The 16,428-nt window shown below is 55.9% G+C and overlaps 2 protein-coding genes across 3 annotated transcripts in view; one reads left to right on the top strand and one right to left on the bottom strand.

Moving 5' to 3' along the window:
• Window positions 1-253, bottom strand: part of LOC135191656 (E3 ubiquitin-protein ligase RNF113A-like) — an 8,089-nt gene extending 7,836 nt beyond the window's left edge. The window contains exon 1 of the mRNA XM_064174153.1: window positions 122-253. Within this exon, the coding sequence (XP_064030223.1) occupies window positions 122-221 (100 nt within the window). The 5' untranslated portion in view covers window positions 222-253. The remainder of the gene's footprint in view (window positions 1-121) is intronic.
• Window positions 211-16,428, top strand: LIMD2 (LIM domain containing 2). Of its 2 annotated transcripts, XM_064174155.1 has the most exons (5): window positions 211-3,087; window positions 11,449-11,588; window positions 14,160-14,204; window positions 14,944-15,083; window positions 15,640-16,428. In XM_064174155.1, exons 2-5 carry the CDS (start codon window positions 11,547-11,549, stop codon window positions 15,797-15,799), a joined length of 387 nt encoding a protein of 128 aa, XP_064030225.1. In that variant the 5' UTR covers window positions 211-3,087; window positions 11,449-11,546; the 3' UTR covers window positions 15,800-16,428. The 2 variants fall into 2 exon arrangements, with proteins under 2 accessions (XP_064030225.1, XP_064030226.1); XM_064174156.1 differs by lacking the exon at window positions 14,160-14,204.

The following is a 16,428-nucleotide window of genomic DNA, read 5'->3' as shown; positions in this document are numbered from 1 at the left end:
GGAGAGGCCCCTCCGTGTGCGGGCTGCACCCCGGGAGCTGCACCAGGCCCTCCGTCGCTTCCCCAGAGGATGGTAAGCTGCCGGCTACCAGCGCCCTCTCGGAGTCCTCGCCAGCCCTCACCCCGCTCCTGATCGCTGCTCGGCCGCTTACGCCGACCCCTGCCCGCCGCCAGACCCCGCTTCTTGAAAACGAAGCTGCACACAGAGCCGCCCTCCGCCATCCCGCACCGCTGACCACTGCCAGCAGCGGCTAGAGCGGCACTGGGGACTAGCGCCGCCCCTCTCCGCACAGCTCCCTCTGCGGGACAGGAGGACTCAGCGCCCCGGGCGCGGCGACGACGCCCCGAGGAAAGCTGCGGCCGCTGGGCAGGGCGCCTCCTGTCGGCGGGGAGAGGCAGCTGGGGAAAGTTCGAGTTGCGCCGGGGTTCCCGGGCCGTTGGAGCCCCTCAGAGCCGCTCGCCTCTCCCGTCTACACTTGCACCTCCCGAGCTGGCACTCTCTGCACCCCGGCTCCTACCTCCGGCCTCCGAGCCTGGCAGCGGGGTGGCTCTTGTGAGGAGAGCCAGCCGCTGCCCGGGCGTCGCCATCTCCGTTCTCACTTCGTCTCCTCCGGCCCTTGCCGGCTGCTGTGGCCTTCCGTGTCGCCATAGCAACGACAGAAGGATCCGAGCCCCAGAACCCCCTACCCAGACCCACTCGCGAGTGAACAGAGTCTGAAGGACCCCGAACCTTGCACAGGCAGCAAGCACAGACTTGGCTGCTAGAGTGTGCACGTCAGTGTGAGCACGTGGGTGTGGGAGTGCCCAAGTATGTGTGTGCACAGGGGTGTGCGTGTGCACAAGTGTGTGTGCACAATGTGGGTGTGTGTGCCCAAGTATGTGTGTGCACAGGGGTGTGCGTGTGCACAAGTGTGTGTGCACAATGTGGGTGTGTGTGCATGGGGGTTGTGTACATGGGGGTGTGTATGCACAGGGGTGTGTGTATGTGCACAAGTGTGTGCAAAATGGAGTGTGCACAAGTGTGTGTGTGCATGGGAGTGTATGTGCACAGGGGGAGTGTATGTGCACAAGGGTGTGTGTGCACGGGGGGGTGTGTGTGCACATGCACCCCTGTGTGTGTCTGTGTGCATGGCTGTGTCTGTGCATGTATGAGGAGGGGACCTGCAGTGTCTCTCGCAGCAGCAGAGCAGGTGCAATAAGGCCTTCAGTGCCAAAGGAGCTCCCATGGGATATGGTCTCAGGCCCCAGCTCTGCACCCACCCTGCACCCCCTCGTGTGGATTCTGAGATGATCTCCCAGTCCTCTTCTCCTCCAGAGCCGGTCCCCGTGGGGCAATGCTGTGGGACAAAGGCCAAGCCTGAAGACAGGACCCATTTGCCAGTGTGTTCATGGCCAGAGCCCAGGGCAGCACCTGGGTGCTCTGCTTTCAGAGGGACTCATTTGCTGGAGGTCTCCCACATACCTGCCATTGTTTTGGGGCAGCGTGGTGTTGCCCTGGATGCTCTTCCACTCTTCCCCATGCCCTGATGGACGCTGAATTTGCATCCTCGCCAATCTCCTGCTGCCTTATACATTTAATCATCCCCATCACTGGGGCTAGACCTGCTCAGCAACAACTAATTTTGCTATCAAATTCCTCTTTGATTTGCTCTTGGTGGCAGCAAGCCTTTTCATCACAGATGCTGTCTGGGCAATGTGGAGTGACAGAGGTGATAAATAGTATCACTGCTGCCTCCTTGTCCAGTAAACACCACCATAAATTCCGTAATTTTTTTTTTAACAGGGAAATTGCAAACAAACTGCACACAAAGGTCACCTGCCTCTGCCTCTGAGCACAGGCACTAAGCCCAGACTCAGGGCCATTCCATCTGGCATTTGCCTCCTTCGAGTGGCACCATGCTGCGTTGAGGAGCCCAAACAAGAGCATTTGTTCCTTCATCATCATTATCAAAGCTCTTCCCATCACTCCACTATGCAGTGGAGTGATTCACCTCCATTATCCCCCATTAGAGAGGTCTGAGAGGCTCAGGCAAAGTCCTGAGAGCCACAGGGTCCTTCTGCCTTTCTGATGGCTCACGGCCGTGCTGTCTTCCTTGGCTGCTCTCAGACTGCCCCCGAGTTACCTTCAGGTTTTAACTGTTAATATTTAATCTATTCATCCTTAATGTTTTGCCCTGTTCCCGAGGACATTCCAGCCCTCCAAACTCCATCCAACCCAGTCTCAAACCCAGGGGCAGTGTTGGGGAAGCTGCCTTTATGGTCACCCCACAAGAACCAGCCCTGGCACATCTACTGACCACCTTACACAGTGCTGCTCCCACTCACGGCTCTGCAACTCTCCATGGAATAAAACCCGGATTTCTGAAACCATCATGGGCCAGCTTTGCTCCCCTGGGGGGTGAGGAGCTGGGGACATTGGGATCTCCCTTTCCTGCTGCTGCCTAATAAGACCCTTCCCCTGACAACAGTTCGCTGAGACCGGTAGCGGGAGTGAGTTTGGCTTTTGCATGCGCTGGAGGGATGGATGCTCCAGGATGTTTCCAGGAAACCTTACACGAGTGGGTTAGTGCCACGCAGAGAGAGCCCTGGGCTGTGTCCAAAGTCCTGGGCGAAGCCCATCTGCACACACACACACGTGGGGGGAGAGGCTGGGCACAAGCTACGCCGGGCAGGAGGTAACGGCACACACGCTGCTAGCGGAAAGGAACACGGCAGTAACGTCCCAGGGGTCGCCGTTGCTGGCAGCGCGGCTGGGGAGGCGGCGGTAGCTGCCGGGAGCGGGGCTGAGAAGAGAGGGGCTGGGGAAGGTTTGGGGTTAGAGGCTGGCTGCACACAAAGGAGCGAGCGGCTGGAAGACGGCACAGCGGCGAGAGCCAATCACGGCGGCGGCCCCGCGATAAAAGGCCCTGCGAGGCGGCCCGGGGAGCTCGCAGGAAACGACTCCGGCGCCCACAGGCCGGCCGCTGCGGCGGGGAGAAGGCGGCCAGAGCACGCCGCCGCCGGGGACGGCTGGACAGGCCCACCGCGACCCACCCAACCGGGGCGAAACCCTTCTGCTCGGCATCGCCGTGAGCAGCCCAAGCATATGGTGAGCCCTCGCTCGGGGAGAACAGCAGGGCAGATGGCTTCTTGCCAGACAATAACGGTGCCCAAGGAGCAGGGAGTGAGGGGCTTCATCCGCCCTGGGGATCGCTGCCGGCCGGGGCTCTGCTCAGCCGCGGGCGGGCTGGGGGAGAAAGCGAGACCAAGCGATGGGCAGGGAGAGAAAAGCAGGAGACCAGAGAGAAAAGGATGGAGAGGAGGGAGGAGTGCAAAGACAGGGAGAGCCCGGGGGAGCAGCACCACTGGGCACATAGCAGATTGAGCTTCACCCCCGCCCTGCGCAGCCCCCCGGGGGAAGGTCCCACCCAGATGCGCCGGGAACTTTTGGACTTCGGGAGGAGGCTCGGCCGAGGCGGTCGCAGGGCGGGGGGGGGGAACACAGTGGGGTTTGTTCGCGGCCCTGGGTGGCCTCGCCGGGGTCAGGCGGGGGCAAGGAGGTGCGGTCCGAGCTCTGGGAGCCAGCCGGGGAGCGATGTCACCGGGGGGGGGGGTGAGCATCCCGTGCTCTGCGAGCTGGCACCCCTCACCCCCTGGGGACCGGAGCGAGCAGAGGCCTGCGATCGCTGCATCCACTGCAGCGAGCAGCTGGGGGTGTAGCGTTTCGGGGTCGCCCTCCCCATCTGGGCTGTAATTCCCTCTTTGTTGTGTGCTGCAGTCCATGCTGGAGGGGGGCTGGACAGATCCATTTTATTAAGCTGATCAGAAAGAGCAGAGATGGAAGAAAACCTGTTAGATCTCCACTGCCTTACCCTTCCTTCATTAATACCTGCTAATTCTCAGTGATGTGTCTCCTGCTGCTTCATCCAGCCTGGCTTTAAACCTTTCCAGCCACAGGTCTTTCATCACTTCCCAGGGGAGGCTGTTGCATGACTGTGAGATTTAATAACACAAATACCCTGAGCTCTGACATAACCCTGAACAGCCAGAAATCTCCCAGGGCTTCAAAACAGAGAGCTACTGTGTTTTCATCAGGAAAAGAAAAGAGAACAGAAAAAAATGGAATTGTTTATCCCCTGTCACCCCCAAATTCAGGATCAGAGCTGGGAATCCAGCACAGGTCTCCCAAGTCCCACTCTGGTGCTGTAACTACCATGCTCTGAGCCAGTTTTATCTTGTCTAATCCCCTTAGATCACTTGAGACCAGCTAAGCCACCTTGTAGGTCATCTTTTTGATCAAATTTTCTGCTGAGTTTTGGTCATGGGGTGGACATTAATTTGGAAAGACCATCATAATCCAGCAGCCTGGATCATGCCTGGGAAACTGGGCTTTGTCCACTGAAGACATCGTGTGAGAGCTCTGGCCAGGAGGGCATCTGGTGCCCCAGCTGGGCTCTCATGTGTTTAAGGCCAGGAGTAGCACATCTGCAGCACTGGTGACCTAGGTTACAGAATAACTGCAGGGCAGCCTGCCCCAAACCAGCTCCAGTGTTAAGGTCTTTTGAAAATGGGAGTTCTGCAAGAAGCAGATTCACAGTCAAGGGGCGAGGGCTTGTCGGGACCAGCCTCTTGGGCTTTGCAAAGTGGCTGGATCCTTCTTCTTTCCCTTGCAGCTCAAAACAAGGTCCCTGACCATTTTTGGTCAACAAAATCCCATGAGACTTCTCATTAGGGAAGGGAGTTCCTCTTCTGGTTTCCTTCAGCAGGTCCATCCTGTGAGCCTACAACGACCTTCTCCAGTCCTACACGGGGATGGAGTTTTTCTTGTCCTTTTTTTCCTATCCTCATCTTTTGCAGGGCTGTTTGTCCATTGTCAGGCAGCTGCTGTGTTCCCCCAGAGGTGTCTCTGCCTTTCACCTTCCAGTCAGGTAATTTTTATTTGCCAGCCAGGGGTGTCATAGTGCTTACCTAGCTATTAGCAAAGCTCTGGGCTGGAAAACATTAAATCTGGGTGAAGGGATTATTGCAATCAATACTGAACACACTTCAGGCATATTTCTCACTCTGGTGGTGTGCCCATAACCCTCTCCATATGGCCAGCTGCTGAAGGGTTTTCAGACACAAGGAGCCTCAGCAACCTCTGATGTGCCTCTCCAGGGTTTGCTTTACCCAGCACGTTCATTGCTCCAGTGAAGTCCAGTGAGTGGCCTGCCTCACAGAGCACCAGCTCCTATACTGGGCCATGTGACATCTTGGATCCTACCAGGGAGGATGGAGGTGAAGGCTGAAAACAGACAGAGGAGCTCAAGAAAAATGATCTTTTCAGAGATTTCACCTGTGAATATGATTTGTGGAGTTTCGGGTTTTTTTATTCCTGGTAAAGGGTTGGACTTGATGATCTGTGAGGTCTTTTCCAACCTTGTTGATACTGATACTGTGATACTGTGAACTTACACATGAAAGAAAGGCACAGGGGTGGTAGAAGGCAGAGACCATGGAAAGTGGTTGTGCTGTGTTTGGGGGTGCCTGAAACAGGACTTGCTCCTGTTCTTGCTGCCTCTGCTGATGGTGGAAGAGCAGAACCTCACAGGAGGGGCACTCAGAGCTCAGGACATGGGCTGCCCACAGAGGAAGTGCCAGTCCAAAGTCTGGTGTTTCACAGGTGCTGCTCCACAGAGGAGATTGGCCAGCATCACATTTATAGGTTGTGTTTGGGGATGGGGGAAATGACAGGCAATTAATCACAGGTCCATTAATTGAAGAACAGCAAAAGGTGAGTGTCTAGAATAGCTTTTGTAAGAGTCACCAAAGACTTTTGCTTTTTTGGGAAGCAAAATAAAATGCAGTGTGGCTTTAACACAGATCATGTTGTGCTGGCTCAGTACCTGCCTTGGAGATGACAACTGACTTCTGAAACAACAGGGCCTGGTGAATCTGGGTTTGAGGAAAGCACCTGACACCCTGCCCCAGGGACATGATTATTTTAGGTGGAGACAGGAAAAAGAATAGGAAAGAGACAGCAAAATATAAAGAGGACGCTTAGATCCTTCCAGGAGGAGCGAACTGAACTTGTTAACGGGGACTGAACTTGTTAATAGCCCCTTCAGAAGTCAGGAGATCTGCCCATGGTGAGAAAACACAGATGAGCAAACAGGAAGATGAAACTGGACCCCTAGAAATGGCTGGAGTTTTGTCAGAGCAGGCGCTGGGGAACTGCCACACGAAGCTGCTGTAGCCTGGAGGTACCTCAGCAAGTGGAGGGCACTGAAGAATAAAGAGCATCTAGGATTTCTGGCAGAGAAAGGCAGAACATCAGGCTAGATGTTTCCAGGGGTGCCAGGGAAGTGTTCAAACCAGAGTACAAAGGTCTGAGATCTCCTTCAGTGTGGTGCCTCCAGGCCAGCTCCCCTACTTGCAGTGAGCAAGCAAGGGGGCTGCAGAACAGATTACAAGATTACCTAATGAGAACAGATTACAAGGAACTGGCTTCTCCTGCTGAAAAGAAAAGACTGATAAGGAATGCAAATGCTCTTTATGAATCCCTCTGACAGCCAAATATGGTGGGAGAAAAAGTAGGAACATGATGCCAGTATCACAGTAAATGGTTGACCTTTCCTATGGGAAGCCAGAAGGTGAGGCATGGAAGTCACTGTGGAAAAACTGAACAGGGAAGGGAAGGAGCATGAACTATTTGCCGGTCATGCTTGCTTGCCTCAGGTTTTATATCACACTTAATTAGTACCATGCATAGAGCTTCCAAGGCTTTCTCCCACTGAAGCAGTTTTGTCTTTGTCCAACCTGCAGTTTTTGGCCATTGCTGCTCACTTCATCACCTAGCACTACTGAGAAGGATTTGCCTCTGTCAGGAAAAGAGAATCTTCTTATCTTCCCAGTAGGCTTTCTGCTGTATTTGTCTGATCTGCCTTTGCTCCTAGCAAGATAGGAGATCCTAGGGAGCAGAAACTCCCTTGGGAACATGGTTTTTAATTGATGTAATTAAACATGGCCACAGTCCCAGGAATGGGCAGCTGTGTGCTTCAGTTTCTACCTCTGGAAAAAGGATGAATCCCATCAGCATCTTCCTACCCTTCTGCTTCCCCACAGAGATGCAGGGCCTAGAGAGCAGCTTGGTCCTCTTTGGCCCCGATCTTTCAAGACAGGCAAGCAAGGCTAGGGCGAAGGTGGGAGAGCAGAGCGGGTGGGCAGGGGCTTTCCTCGGGATCCCTCCTCACTTGTGCAGGTCCCCCAGTGTTGCCCTGACAAAGGCAGCCCTATTTCTGCCCACAGCTATTCCTTGTCAGCATCCCTCAGCACTTGGGCTGCAGATTTCCTGCCCACTGGCACCCTTTCAACAGGCAGCCCAGGCACAGAACGTGGATGGAAAGCAGATTAGTGGGGCAGGCTGGCAAGAGGTAGCTCCATGCCATGGGGTGCAATCAGGGATGGGTCCATTTGGTGGGGCTGCTCTCTAGAAATCTGATGAACAGGGCAATGGTGCCCACAGAACTGGCACATCTGCTCCTGCAGGGAGTCCTCTACCCTGCATCAAGCCAGCAGAGAGCTGTCCTAGGTGCCAGATACTGGTAAGGTCAAGTGGTTGGCTGGAAGCCACAGGAGTCAAGATCCGAAGCTGAATGAAGGTTTCCCGTGGCTAAAGCTGGAGGCATCGCTGGGGACACTGTGCCCCTTCCTTGAAGATGCTGTGCCTGATTCTTGCACTGGGCCGTTTCAGAGGGGTTGGAATTGGATGCTCCTTGGGATCCTTTCCAACCCTGACAGTTCTGTGATTCAGTGACATCAGTCCCCAGAGACTCAACCCAGCAGTTCCTGGGGGAGAGTCTGGTGTTGGCCTGGACAGTGTCTGAGGTGTGTGGCACCTGCCATGCCTGGCTGTGCTTGTGCTGCCAGGGGGGAGGAGGAAGGGGCTCAGATCCCCCACACTGCACTCTGGGAAAACCTCTGGCAGTGGTGCAGTGACCCCAGCACTAAACATGCACTCCCCAGTGCTCCTAATGGGAAGCAAATGGCAGAGAGGGGCCTTTCGCCCTCCACACTCAGGCTGCTTTCCTGGGCTGGAAACCCTTCAGTCAGCCCAGTGCCAGGCTGGGGCCTGCTGGGAGCTGGCTGGGGCAGCACTGAGGGCAGGCTGGGGACTGCCAGCTGGGGCAGCAGAGAGGGCAGGCTGGGGGCAGCCAGCTGGAGCAGCAGAGAGGCCAGGCTGGGGGCATCCAGCTGGGGCAGCAGTGAGGGCAGGCTGGGGGCATCCAGCTGGGGCAGCAGTGAGGGCAGGCTGGGGGCAGCTGGCTGGGGCAGCAGCAGGGGGAAAGATTCCCTGTACTTGTCTGTCCTGGCAGGAGGCAGATCATAGGATGAAGTGGGGGATTTCCTTGAGGGGCCACCCCAGATGGTTCCCTCTCCCTGCATCTGTCCCCAGGGTCAGGCAGGAAGGTGAGAAGGGACAAGAGGGGCTCCTAGGCAAATGCTCTGCCATCGAGCAGTCTCTTGGATGCTCCCTATTTGGTGCTAAAAGACACAGCTGCAGCCTCTCTCTGGCTCCTCTCATGCAGCAGCAGGCACACAGCTCCTGCAGATGCCAGACAAGCTCCAACGCCAATGTTCTGAGCTGAACACCAAAAAGGCTCCCAGAGCATGACTGGCAGCTGGTGATGATGACCTGGGCAGGCAGAGCTGGCAGTTTGGTCACAAAGCACATGCTGCTGGCTGTGGTGCCACCTCTCTGGAGCACACCAAGGTCCACCTCTGTCTGTGTCTGCTATGCTGTGGCCACCAGTGCTGCCATCAGAAGCTGTTCCATCTCCCTGGGCAGACAGTCTAAGCTTGCATGCCTTGAAGAAAGGCTTTTTTTTGTCCACACCAGCCATCAGCTGTTCCCAGGAGGGGCAGGACTGGAGGCTGTAAGGCCAAAAGGACTCTCACTTTGTCCTGAGCCAAATACCTGAAATGTCCTCAGTCCTCAGTTCTGTTCTCAATCTGTGTAGATGGCTAAAAGTCTTGGTCTCTACTGTGGAGACTTCTTCCTTGCCTCTGTACTCCTTGCCTCTGCACTCCTCAGCAGAGCAGCAAGCCCCCACTGCCTGCTGCCCTAGCAATTGTGGAGGCTTCGTAACGCTGCCTTGGCAGCAAGTCTTCAAGCAAAGCCTGTGCCACTGAGGGTCCTCTGCTCATGGCAGCTTGTGTAGAGTGCTCTGGGCTCAAATCCCATCCTGTGCAGACTAATGCCTCCTTGGAAAAGTGATGACAGCAGCTGAGGGCCTCCTAGAAACCCTTTGTGGTTTCTGACTTGCTGTGTTTCCCTTCATCGCTTCAGCACGCCCTTCCCTTTTGAGATCTTGACTTTCACCTCCTGCCTCTGCAGGAAGGACATTTAGCAACTTCTACTCGTGTCTGTAGGGCAGTGATACCAAGGGGACCTCTGGCTTGAAAGAAAGGCTGGGAGAGCCTGGGTAGGGGCTACAAGTGGAGTATGTGCATGGAGGGGCATAGGGAGTGTATAGGGTTAACTCCCCCAGGAGTGTTAACCCTATACAGGGAGCAGCCCTGGAGGCTGAGTTTGGATGGAGGACGTCAACCCGTGGGGGTAGGATAAGTGGGATGGCAGTGAAGGGAACAGGGTTTGAGGGCAAGAGAAGCAAAGGAACAAAAAGGTGGCAGGAGGCAGGGAGTGTGTGCTTATGGTGAAGGGCAAGAGGGGGATGATGGAGAGACTGAGGAATCCAAGACGAAGAAGATGTCTGGGGTAGAGGAAGTAGATGAGCTGCGAGGAAAGAGGAAGGGAAGCTGAGGGTGGAGAAATGTGTGCTGCAAAGGCAGGGAGAAGGGGAAAGGCAGGGGACAAGGGGAGGGCTGTGCATCAGAGGCTTGAGTGGTGGAGGGACATCAGGTTTTCTGGGTTTGCAGTGGGCTGTAGGCACCATTACAGATCTTGGCGACATGAGAGGGAAGGTCTTGTCCCAGAGACAGAGTGAGGCTGTGGACTTCTGCTAGGAGCCCTTAATGCTGGAGCTGCTCGTCAGCCAGCTCTGCCCTGACCCCAGCACTCACAGGGCATAGCAGCAGCAGCTGCCTGCTGCCATCCACTTGCTCGGCAAGCAGGAAATAACAAAGCAAACCACAGAGGAGACAGGAAATGATTTCGGCAAAGTAGAAGCCATTTTGTCGGATGAGGCTGTGAAATGTTTGTGACAGGAGCTTCCAGCCCCCCCCGCAGCTCGCCCACCACTGCTCAGGACTCAGAGCAAAGCTCTCTCAGCTCTGAAAGCAGACACTAATCTGGGGTGCTTTGCTGGGCACTGCACAAGCCCAGCTGCTGGGCACTGGAACATTTCAGGCAGCCAAAGAGCCCCCAGGACCTAGGATTTGTGGCAAGCCCTCCACCCCAGCACACCAAGGGTCTACCCTAGCCTTTGGGCAGCAGGATATTTTTTGGGGTGACAGTGTGAGGGTGAGAGGTTTAACCAGGAAAGGAATGCAGCATAAGACTGGAGAGTGTGTGGGGTGCTGGTTTGCCAGCTCCCAGCACATCCCGATGGTCACAGAGCTGCACAGCTACCCCTTCACCCTCCTGTCCCCAGCTCTGCCCCTCCCTCCTCACCCTCTGCTCAGCCCAGCAGCTCTGCCTTGCTCAGCAGGCCTGACACTTTTGGGTGTTTTGAAGGTAAGAGGAAATGGGGAAAACCCCTTCAGGATTTGACAGTGCCTTTTCAGCTCATTTTTGCCAAAAGGAGTGATTTCCCTTCCCTCCCCGCCCCGTGTGGCATTAAAATTGGTCCAGCACCCTCAGACTCACCCTCCTGGGCACTCAGCACATCACAGAGCTCACAGCTTATGGGTTTCAGCCTCAAGGCAGTGTGGGGTCCCCAGAGAAGACAAAAATCCCTACCACTCGCTCTGCTGAGCTGTGATCTGCTCTGTTCAGCAAAGCTTTTCTGGGCCAAAATTAGAACCAATCACAGTCCTGGATCCAGCAACAGCAGTCCTTTAGTGGGCACAGCAGTGAAGTGTTGGGTGCTGCTTTCGCTGCCTGGGCGAGGCAGTGGCTCTGGCTGGGGGCAGCAGCCCTGCTGCTGCCCATTTGGCCATTGCCTTCCACACATGGGTTTGGAGCAGATGTCCTGTCATCACCTTCTGCTCGTGTTTCCAGCAGCCCTCTCCCACCTGAGCCCAGTATCCTTGTACTGGACTATCGCTCCTGAGCTCTAAGTCAGTGCCCCAGCTCGCTTTCCTAAAGCTAAGCAGCACTCCAGCCCTGCATCTCCTGTTCGACAGTGCAGCCCGGTGTGCCTGAGCCTCTGGGATCCCCCAGGGAATCCCCAGGCCGAAGAGGCTGCCCTGTCCCCGGGGAGGAAGCTGCGAGCACGCTGCTGTCACACGCCAGCTCCTGCAGCACCACGCAGACGTTGGGTTGGGGGTGACGAAATCAACCTCAGTCCTCTTGACATTTCCTCTCCAGGTGTTGCAAGAAGAGGTCTGTCGCAGACACCTCCTCAGGGAACATCAGCCCACAAACTTCAAGCTCAGGATTAAAGAGACAAAGGAGGGGAAGGAGTCATGTTCCAGGCCACGGGACCTGCCAGCCCCCCCCCAACTCATGTACGTGCTGGTTTGTATGGGAATTTCAACCCGGGTTTGGGCACTAGGTGGGGGAAGGGCTGTGTACAGAAGCTGTATCCCAGGCCTGACATTTTAGGGTGATCAAAGGCACAGTCGCTGCTACTCAAACAACAAACGGGACAGGAATGTTCCAGCAGAAGGTGCTGTTTGCTGAGCACATTGCAACACCAGCACCGAGGCTCTGCTCTGCCCAGAGCTGCTCACCCTGCTCTCCGCTCCTTTGCCATCTGTTTGTTTGTGTTTCCATGGCTTTCCCTGATCACAATTGAGAGCATGTGAGGAGCTGCTGAGGATGGAGTGAGTGGAGATGGAAAAACATAAAGGCTGAAGAACATCTCTTGCTGGGACAGGATGTGGCCCTTCCCCCCGGAGGCTGTACCAGATAGGGCATAGATAGCGAGCCTGAGCCGAGCCAGTGCTGCCGGTAGCCTTGGGAACGGATGTGTTCCAGCTCCAGAGAGGCAGCCTCTTCCTCAGCTCAGCTTGCACACAGCACATTAACTCCTAACCCCAGGAGAGCACCTGTGGTCGCCTTACCGGTGCCAAGGGATGCAACTGGTTTTACACGACCCGAGTCTCCTCGTTGCTCTCTGTCCCTCTGTTGACTTTGGCTTAAGTGCTTCCAGCCCTGTGGGAGTCAGGAAAATCATGTCCCTGACCTCAGCCCGTGAGAGCAGCTGGGAATCGTCTGAGGAGGCAGCTCAGTGAAGTGAGAGTTTCCTGTGTGTCTCCTAGGCAAGCTGTGTCCAAAAACACAAAGGAGAAATGATGGGGAAGGATGAAGCAGGCAGAATGAGGATGGGAGATCAGCCTGGGGGCAGAGAGAAAGGCCAGTGCTGGCCAAGCAGAGCCAGAGCAGCAGCAAGAGGATGGACAAGGAGGCAGAGGGCTGATGTTCTGGGGCCTTGCTGCCCCAGCCCTGGGGACAGACAGTGCAGAGGGTGCTGAGCTGCTCTGTTGTAGGGCAGTCCTGGCTGGTCCACTTGGCCAACTGTATGGTCAGCCCCTTGATCCCAGCTGGTTGAGAGAGGAAGGAAGCATCTTCAGAAGTGCGAAGGAGGCTAAACAGTTGCAGGTGGCTGACTGGGAGCCAGTGTGTGTGCCAGTGCACAGTCTGCATGGGGAGGGTACAGGACTGTGGGCTGGATGGGGAGGAGGAAGAGGTGATTTGGGAGGAGATGAATTGTTGCAGGTGCAGAAGGGAGAGCACTGCAGGAGAGGCCACTCAGATCCTGGGGACAGAGGTACTGGTACCTCTGTGTTTGGATTTCTCTGCCACATTCTTCCAAGGGGCCTCTGCCTCTGCCAAGCTGAGGAACACCGTAGAGCAGGTGTTCAACCGTGGAGAGTGCCTCCAACCCTGAAGCATGTCTTCAGCCATGGAGCTTGTCTTCAGCTCTGGTCATGCCCTGCTGCTCCTCCTGCCCTCCAGGCATGCACGGAGCCTGGAGGGACTCTGAGGCCTTTTGGATCTCAGCCCCAGTGCAGGCGTTTCCTGTGCAGTGCAGCAGTGTGAGGGCTGATAACAGGGCAGAGAGAAACTCAGACACAAAACATCCGCTGAAGGGGAACCAGCACAAGGTGCTCCCTGAGAGTGAGGCACCCCAGTTATGGCCTGGGGGAACTGGCAGTCTACCACCCTCCTGCAGCAGGCAAACACCCACAATGGCAGCATTGTGAGAGCCCTGTGCACCTCCAGCAAGAGAAGGATTGATGATGACTGCAGTCCTGGGGGGTAGGTGATTGTTGACCAAAAGGAGCGTGAGCAGCCTCTCTCACCAGAGCAGAGCTGCTATTAGGAGGTGCAGATGACCTGCTGCAGGTCAGAGTGGGGTTTGCCAGGGACTCATGCTGCAGTAGCTCCCCCAGACTGTGCCACAGGGATGTGGCTGCAGGACTCCTCTCTGCTGTGGTTGTTCCCAAGGGGTGATGCTGGTGCTGTGGGTCCTGAGACACGAGGGCTGGTTGCACTGGGTAGCCCAGGACAGTAATCGATTCCTGCAGATGGTGAGAGCTGTTCCTCAGTGGGAGGGCTGTCACCATGGTGGTGTGCTCTGCAATGCCTGCACTGGAACATCTCCTGGAGCTGTGTTTGGGTGCTACCACCAGAGAAGAGGTCAGCTGTACCTGGGCCATGGAGGAAACCAAGCTGTGCCATGCTCCTGTGTCAGCAAGCAGTGCTGGCTGAGAGCTGGCTGCTCTGACCCCAGAGGAAGTCCCACAGCCTCCTGCTGCCCAGCTCTGCAGTATGCATAGAACTGTTCCTCTTTCTCTGTTTTCCTCTTTTCCTTCTCCTCTCTTTGGGAAAAGCACCACAGCACAGGCAGGGGTTCACAAATGAGGACCTGACAGGGGTCATGCCCTCTGGACAGGGGTGTTCAGAGATGGTCACTGCGTTCCTGTGACAGCCAGGCAGTGGCTGCTGGTGTGCCCTAAGGTCATGCAGCTCAGCTGCCTGTTCCAGTCCTCTGCTGCTCCTCCTGAAGCACAACTTGGCACCAGGCTTGTCAGTCCAGCCTCTCGTTTTGATTTCTCTTTTCCTTCCCCTAGGAGGCAAAGAATAGCTCAGGAAGCAGTACAGTGCAGCGCTCCAAGGTACCTGCATCACATTGATTCACAGCAAGGGGGAATCCCAGCATGGTGGGGTTGGAACGGATCACTGGGGATCATCTAGTCCAACCCCTGCTAAAGCAGGGCACCCACAACAGCTTGCCTAGGATCACAATGGCAAGGGGGGGTTGGAAGCTCTCCACAACCTCCCTGGGCAGCCTGTTCCAGGGCTCAGCACCCTCACACCAAAAAACTTTCTCCTCCTGCTCAGATGGAAACTCCTGGGTTCCAGTTCATGCCCATTGGCCCTTGTCCTGTTCCTGGGCACCACTGACAAGAGCCCCGTTATCTTGCATCCCAGCCTTTAGCTCTTGCTGAGCATTGCTCAGATCCCCTCTGGGGCTGCTCTTCTGCAGGCTCTCAGCCCCAGGGCTCTCAGCCTTTGCTCCTCACAGAGCTGCTCCAGGCCCCTCAGCAGCTTTGTAGCCTCCTCTGGACTCTCTCCAGTAGTTCCCTGTCTGTTGACCTGGGGAGCCTGGAACTGGACACAGCAGTCCAGATGTGGCCTCACCAGCATAAAGGGGGAAGAGAACCAATCCAGCACCAGTCCTGCCTAGCATCAGCAGAGAACTGGGGGGCAAGGGCAGATGTGGCTGCTTCACACTAATGCTCCATCAACTGGCAGCATAGATGTTAGCAGGGAGAGCTGTGCTGGGACCTGGGCACAGGATCTTCCAAACCACTTCCTTATCCTATCTCCCTTTTTTGGTGTCCTCTTACCCAGTCCTTCAGCCTGAAGGCTCAAGTGAAGGAGATGTGCACTGCCTGCCAGAAAACTGTCTATCCCATGGAGAGGCTCGTGGCAGACAAATTTGTCTTCCACAATGCCTGCTTCTGCTGCAAGCACTGCCACACCAAGCTGAGGTGAGCTGACGGTGAGGTGGGTGGGTGACACCTTGGCTCTGCCTACCTGGATGGGGGAGGCCTTTCCAAGCAATGCATCCACCCTCCCACCCATCACAGCATATAGCTAAAGACCCCCCAGCTCACTCATCACAGCACAAAGAGGGACTTCTCTGCCTGCTCCTCCCTGGTATGGAAGAAGCAGTCCAGAGTAACACAGAGTTGAGCCACAACTTCCCCCCAGATGACACAGAGCCAAGGCCGAACTGCCCTCTGGGATCTCCACTTTGCAGATCTTAAAGCTGCTCAGAGCAGTGCCCAGCACCTTGAGCTGGCTGCAGGGAGCAGATCATTCTTTCTAAGAGTCCCCTTCCTGCATGTTCACCTCTTTACAGACCATTAAAGCTGCTCCCAGCAACCCCACCAAGATCTTGATCTGGCTGGAGTGAGCAGTTGGCCCTTTCTAAGGGTCCACATCTGCATTCCTCCCTCTCCCCATGCCCCCAAGCCTCACACACTCCCCAGCCCAACCTGCAGCCGAATCCACGTGCCCAGCTAACCCTCTCTCCTTTTCCAGCCTGGGCAGCTATGCAGCACTCCACGGGGAGTTCTACTGCAAGCCCCACTTCCAGCAGCTCTTCAAGAGTAAAGGCAACTACGACGAGGGCTTTGGGCGCAAGCAGCACAAGGAGCTGTGGGTGCACAAGGAGGTAGAGAGTGGGACCAAGTCGGCATGAGCGGGGCCAGCCCAGCCTTCCCTGGAGCCCAGCAGAGAGGGCACGGAGCAGCGCTGAGCTGGGGGGCTAACTGAGCTGATGTAAAGCAAAGGGGACACAAAGGGCTGTGGGTGGGAGGGGAGGCAGCACAGCCCTCCTGGAAAGATGCTTAGAGGGGTCCTACACCCACAAGGACAGGGCATAGGCAACTAGGGCAGAGCTCCCAAGCCTGAAGCTTTCTCTCTGCAAGCTCCTCTCTCCCTGATGAGATCAGACCAGAAGTTGGTGCCCCCATGGGAACCTCAGCCCTGGTCACAAGTTTCAGGCCTACCACCATGGCCAAGGAGACAACCCTAGGGGGGAAGCTTAACCTAGTCTGTAAGTCACAGCAGAGCCCTAATCTCCTGCCACACCAATCCTGCCTTTCTGGGGGGGGCTCTGAATAGGAAGGGTCCTTGGTTTCCATCAGCTCAGTTCAGCTGGGATGGTTCAGCCTTAAGGATGTTGCCCTGCAACCGTTTCTCGGTGTCTGCCTTTTTTCTACCTGCCCCTGTCTGGAACGTGCAGTGCTGAGCCTGGCACAGCAGCTCCTTGCATCACACCGCGCCCTGCGCTCTTTTATTTTTGTAATACAAGGGTTCTGAGCCTTC

The sequence above is a fragment of the Pogoniulus pusillus genome, chromosome 40, assembly GCF_015220805.1.
Source record: "Pogoniulus pusillus isolate bPogPus1 chromosome 40, bPogPus1.pri, whole genome shotgun sequence".
NCBI classification, from domain to species: Eukaryota; Metazoa; Chordata; class Aves; order Piciformes; family Lybiidae; genus Pogoniulus; species Pogoniulus pusillus.
This window is presented reverse-complemented; position numbering and strand designations above follow the sequence as displayed.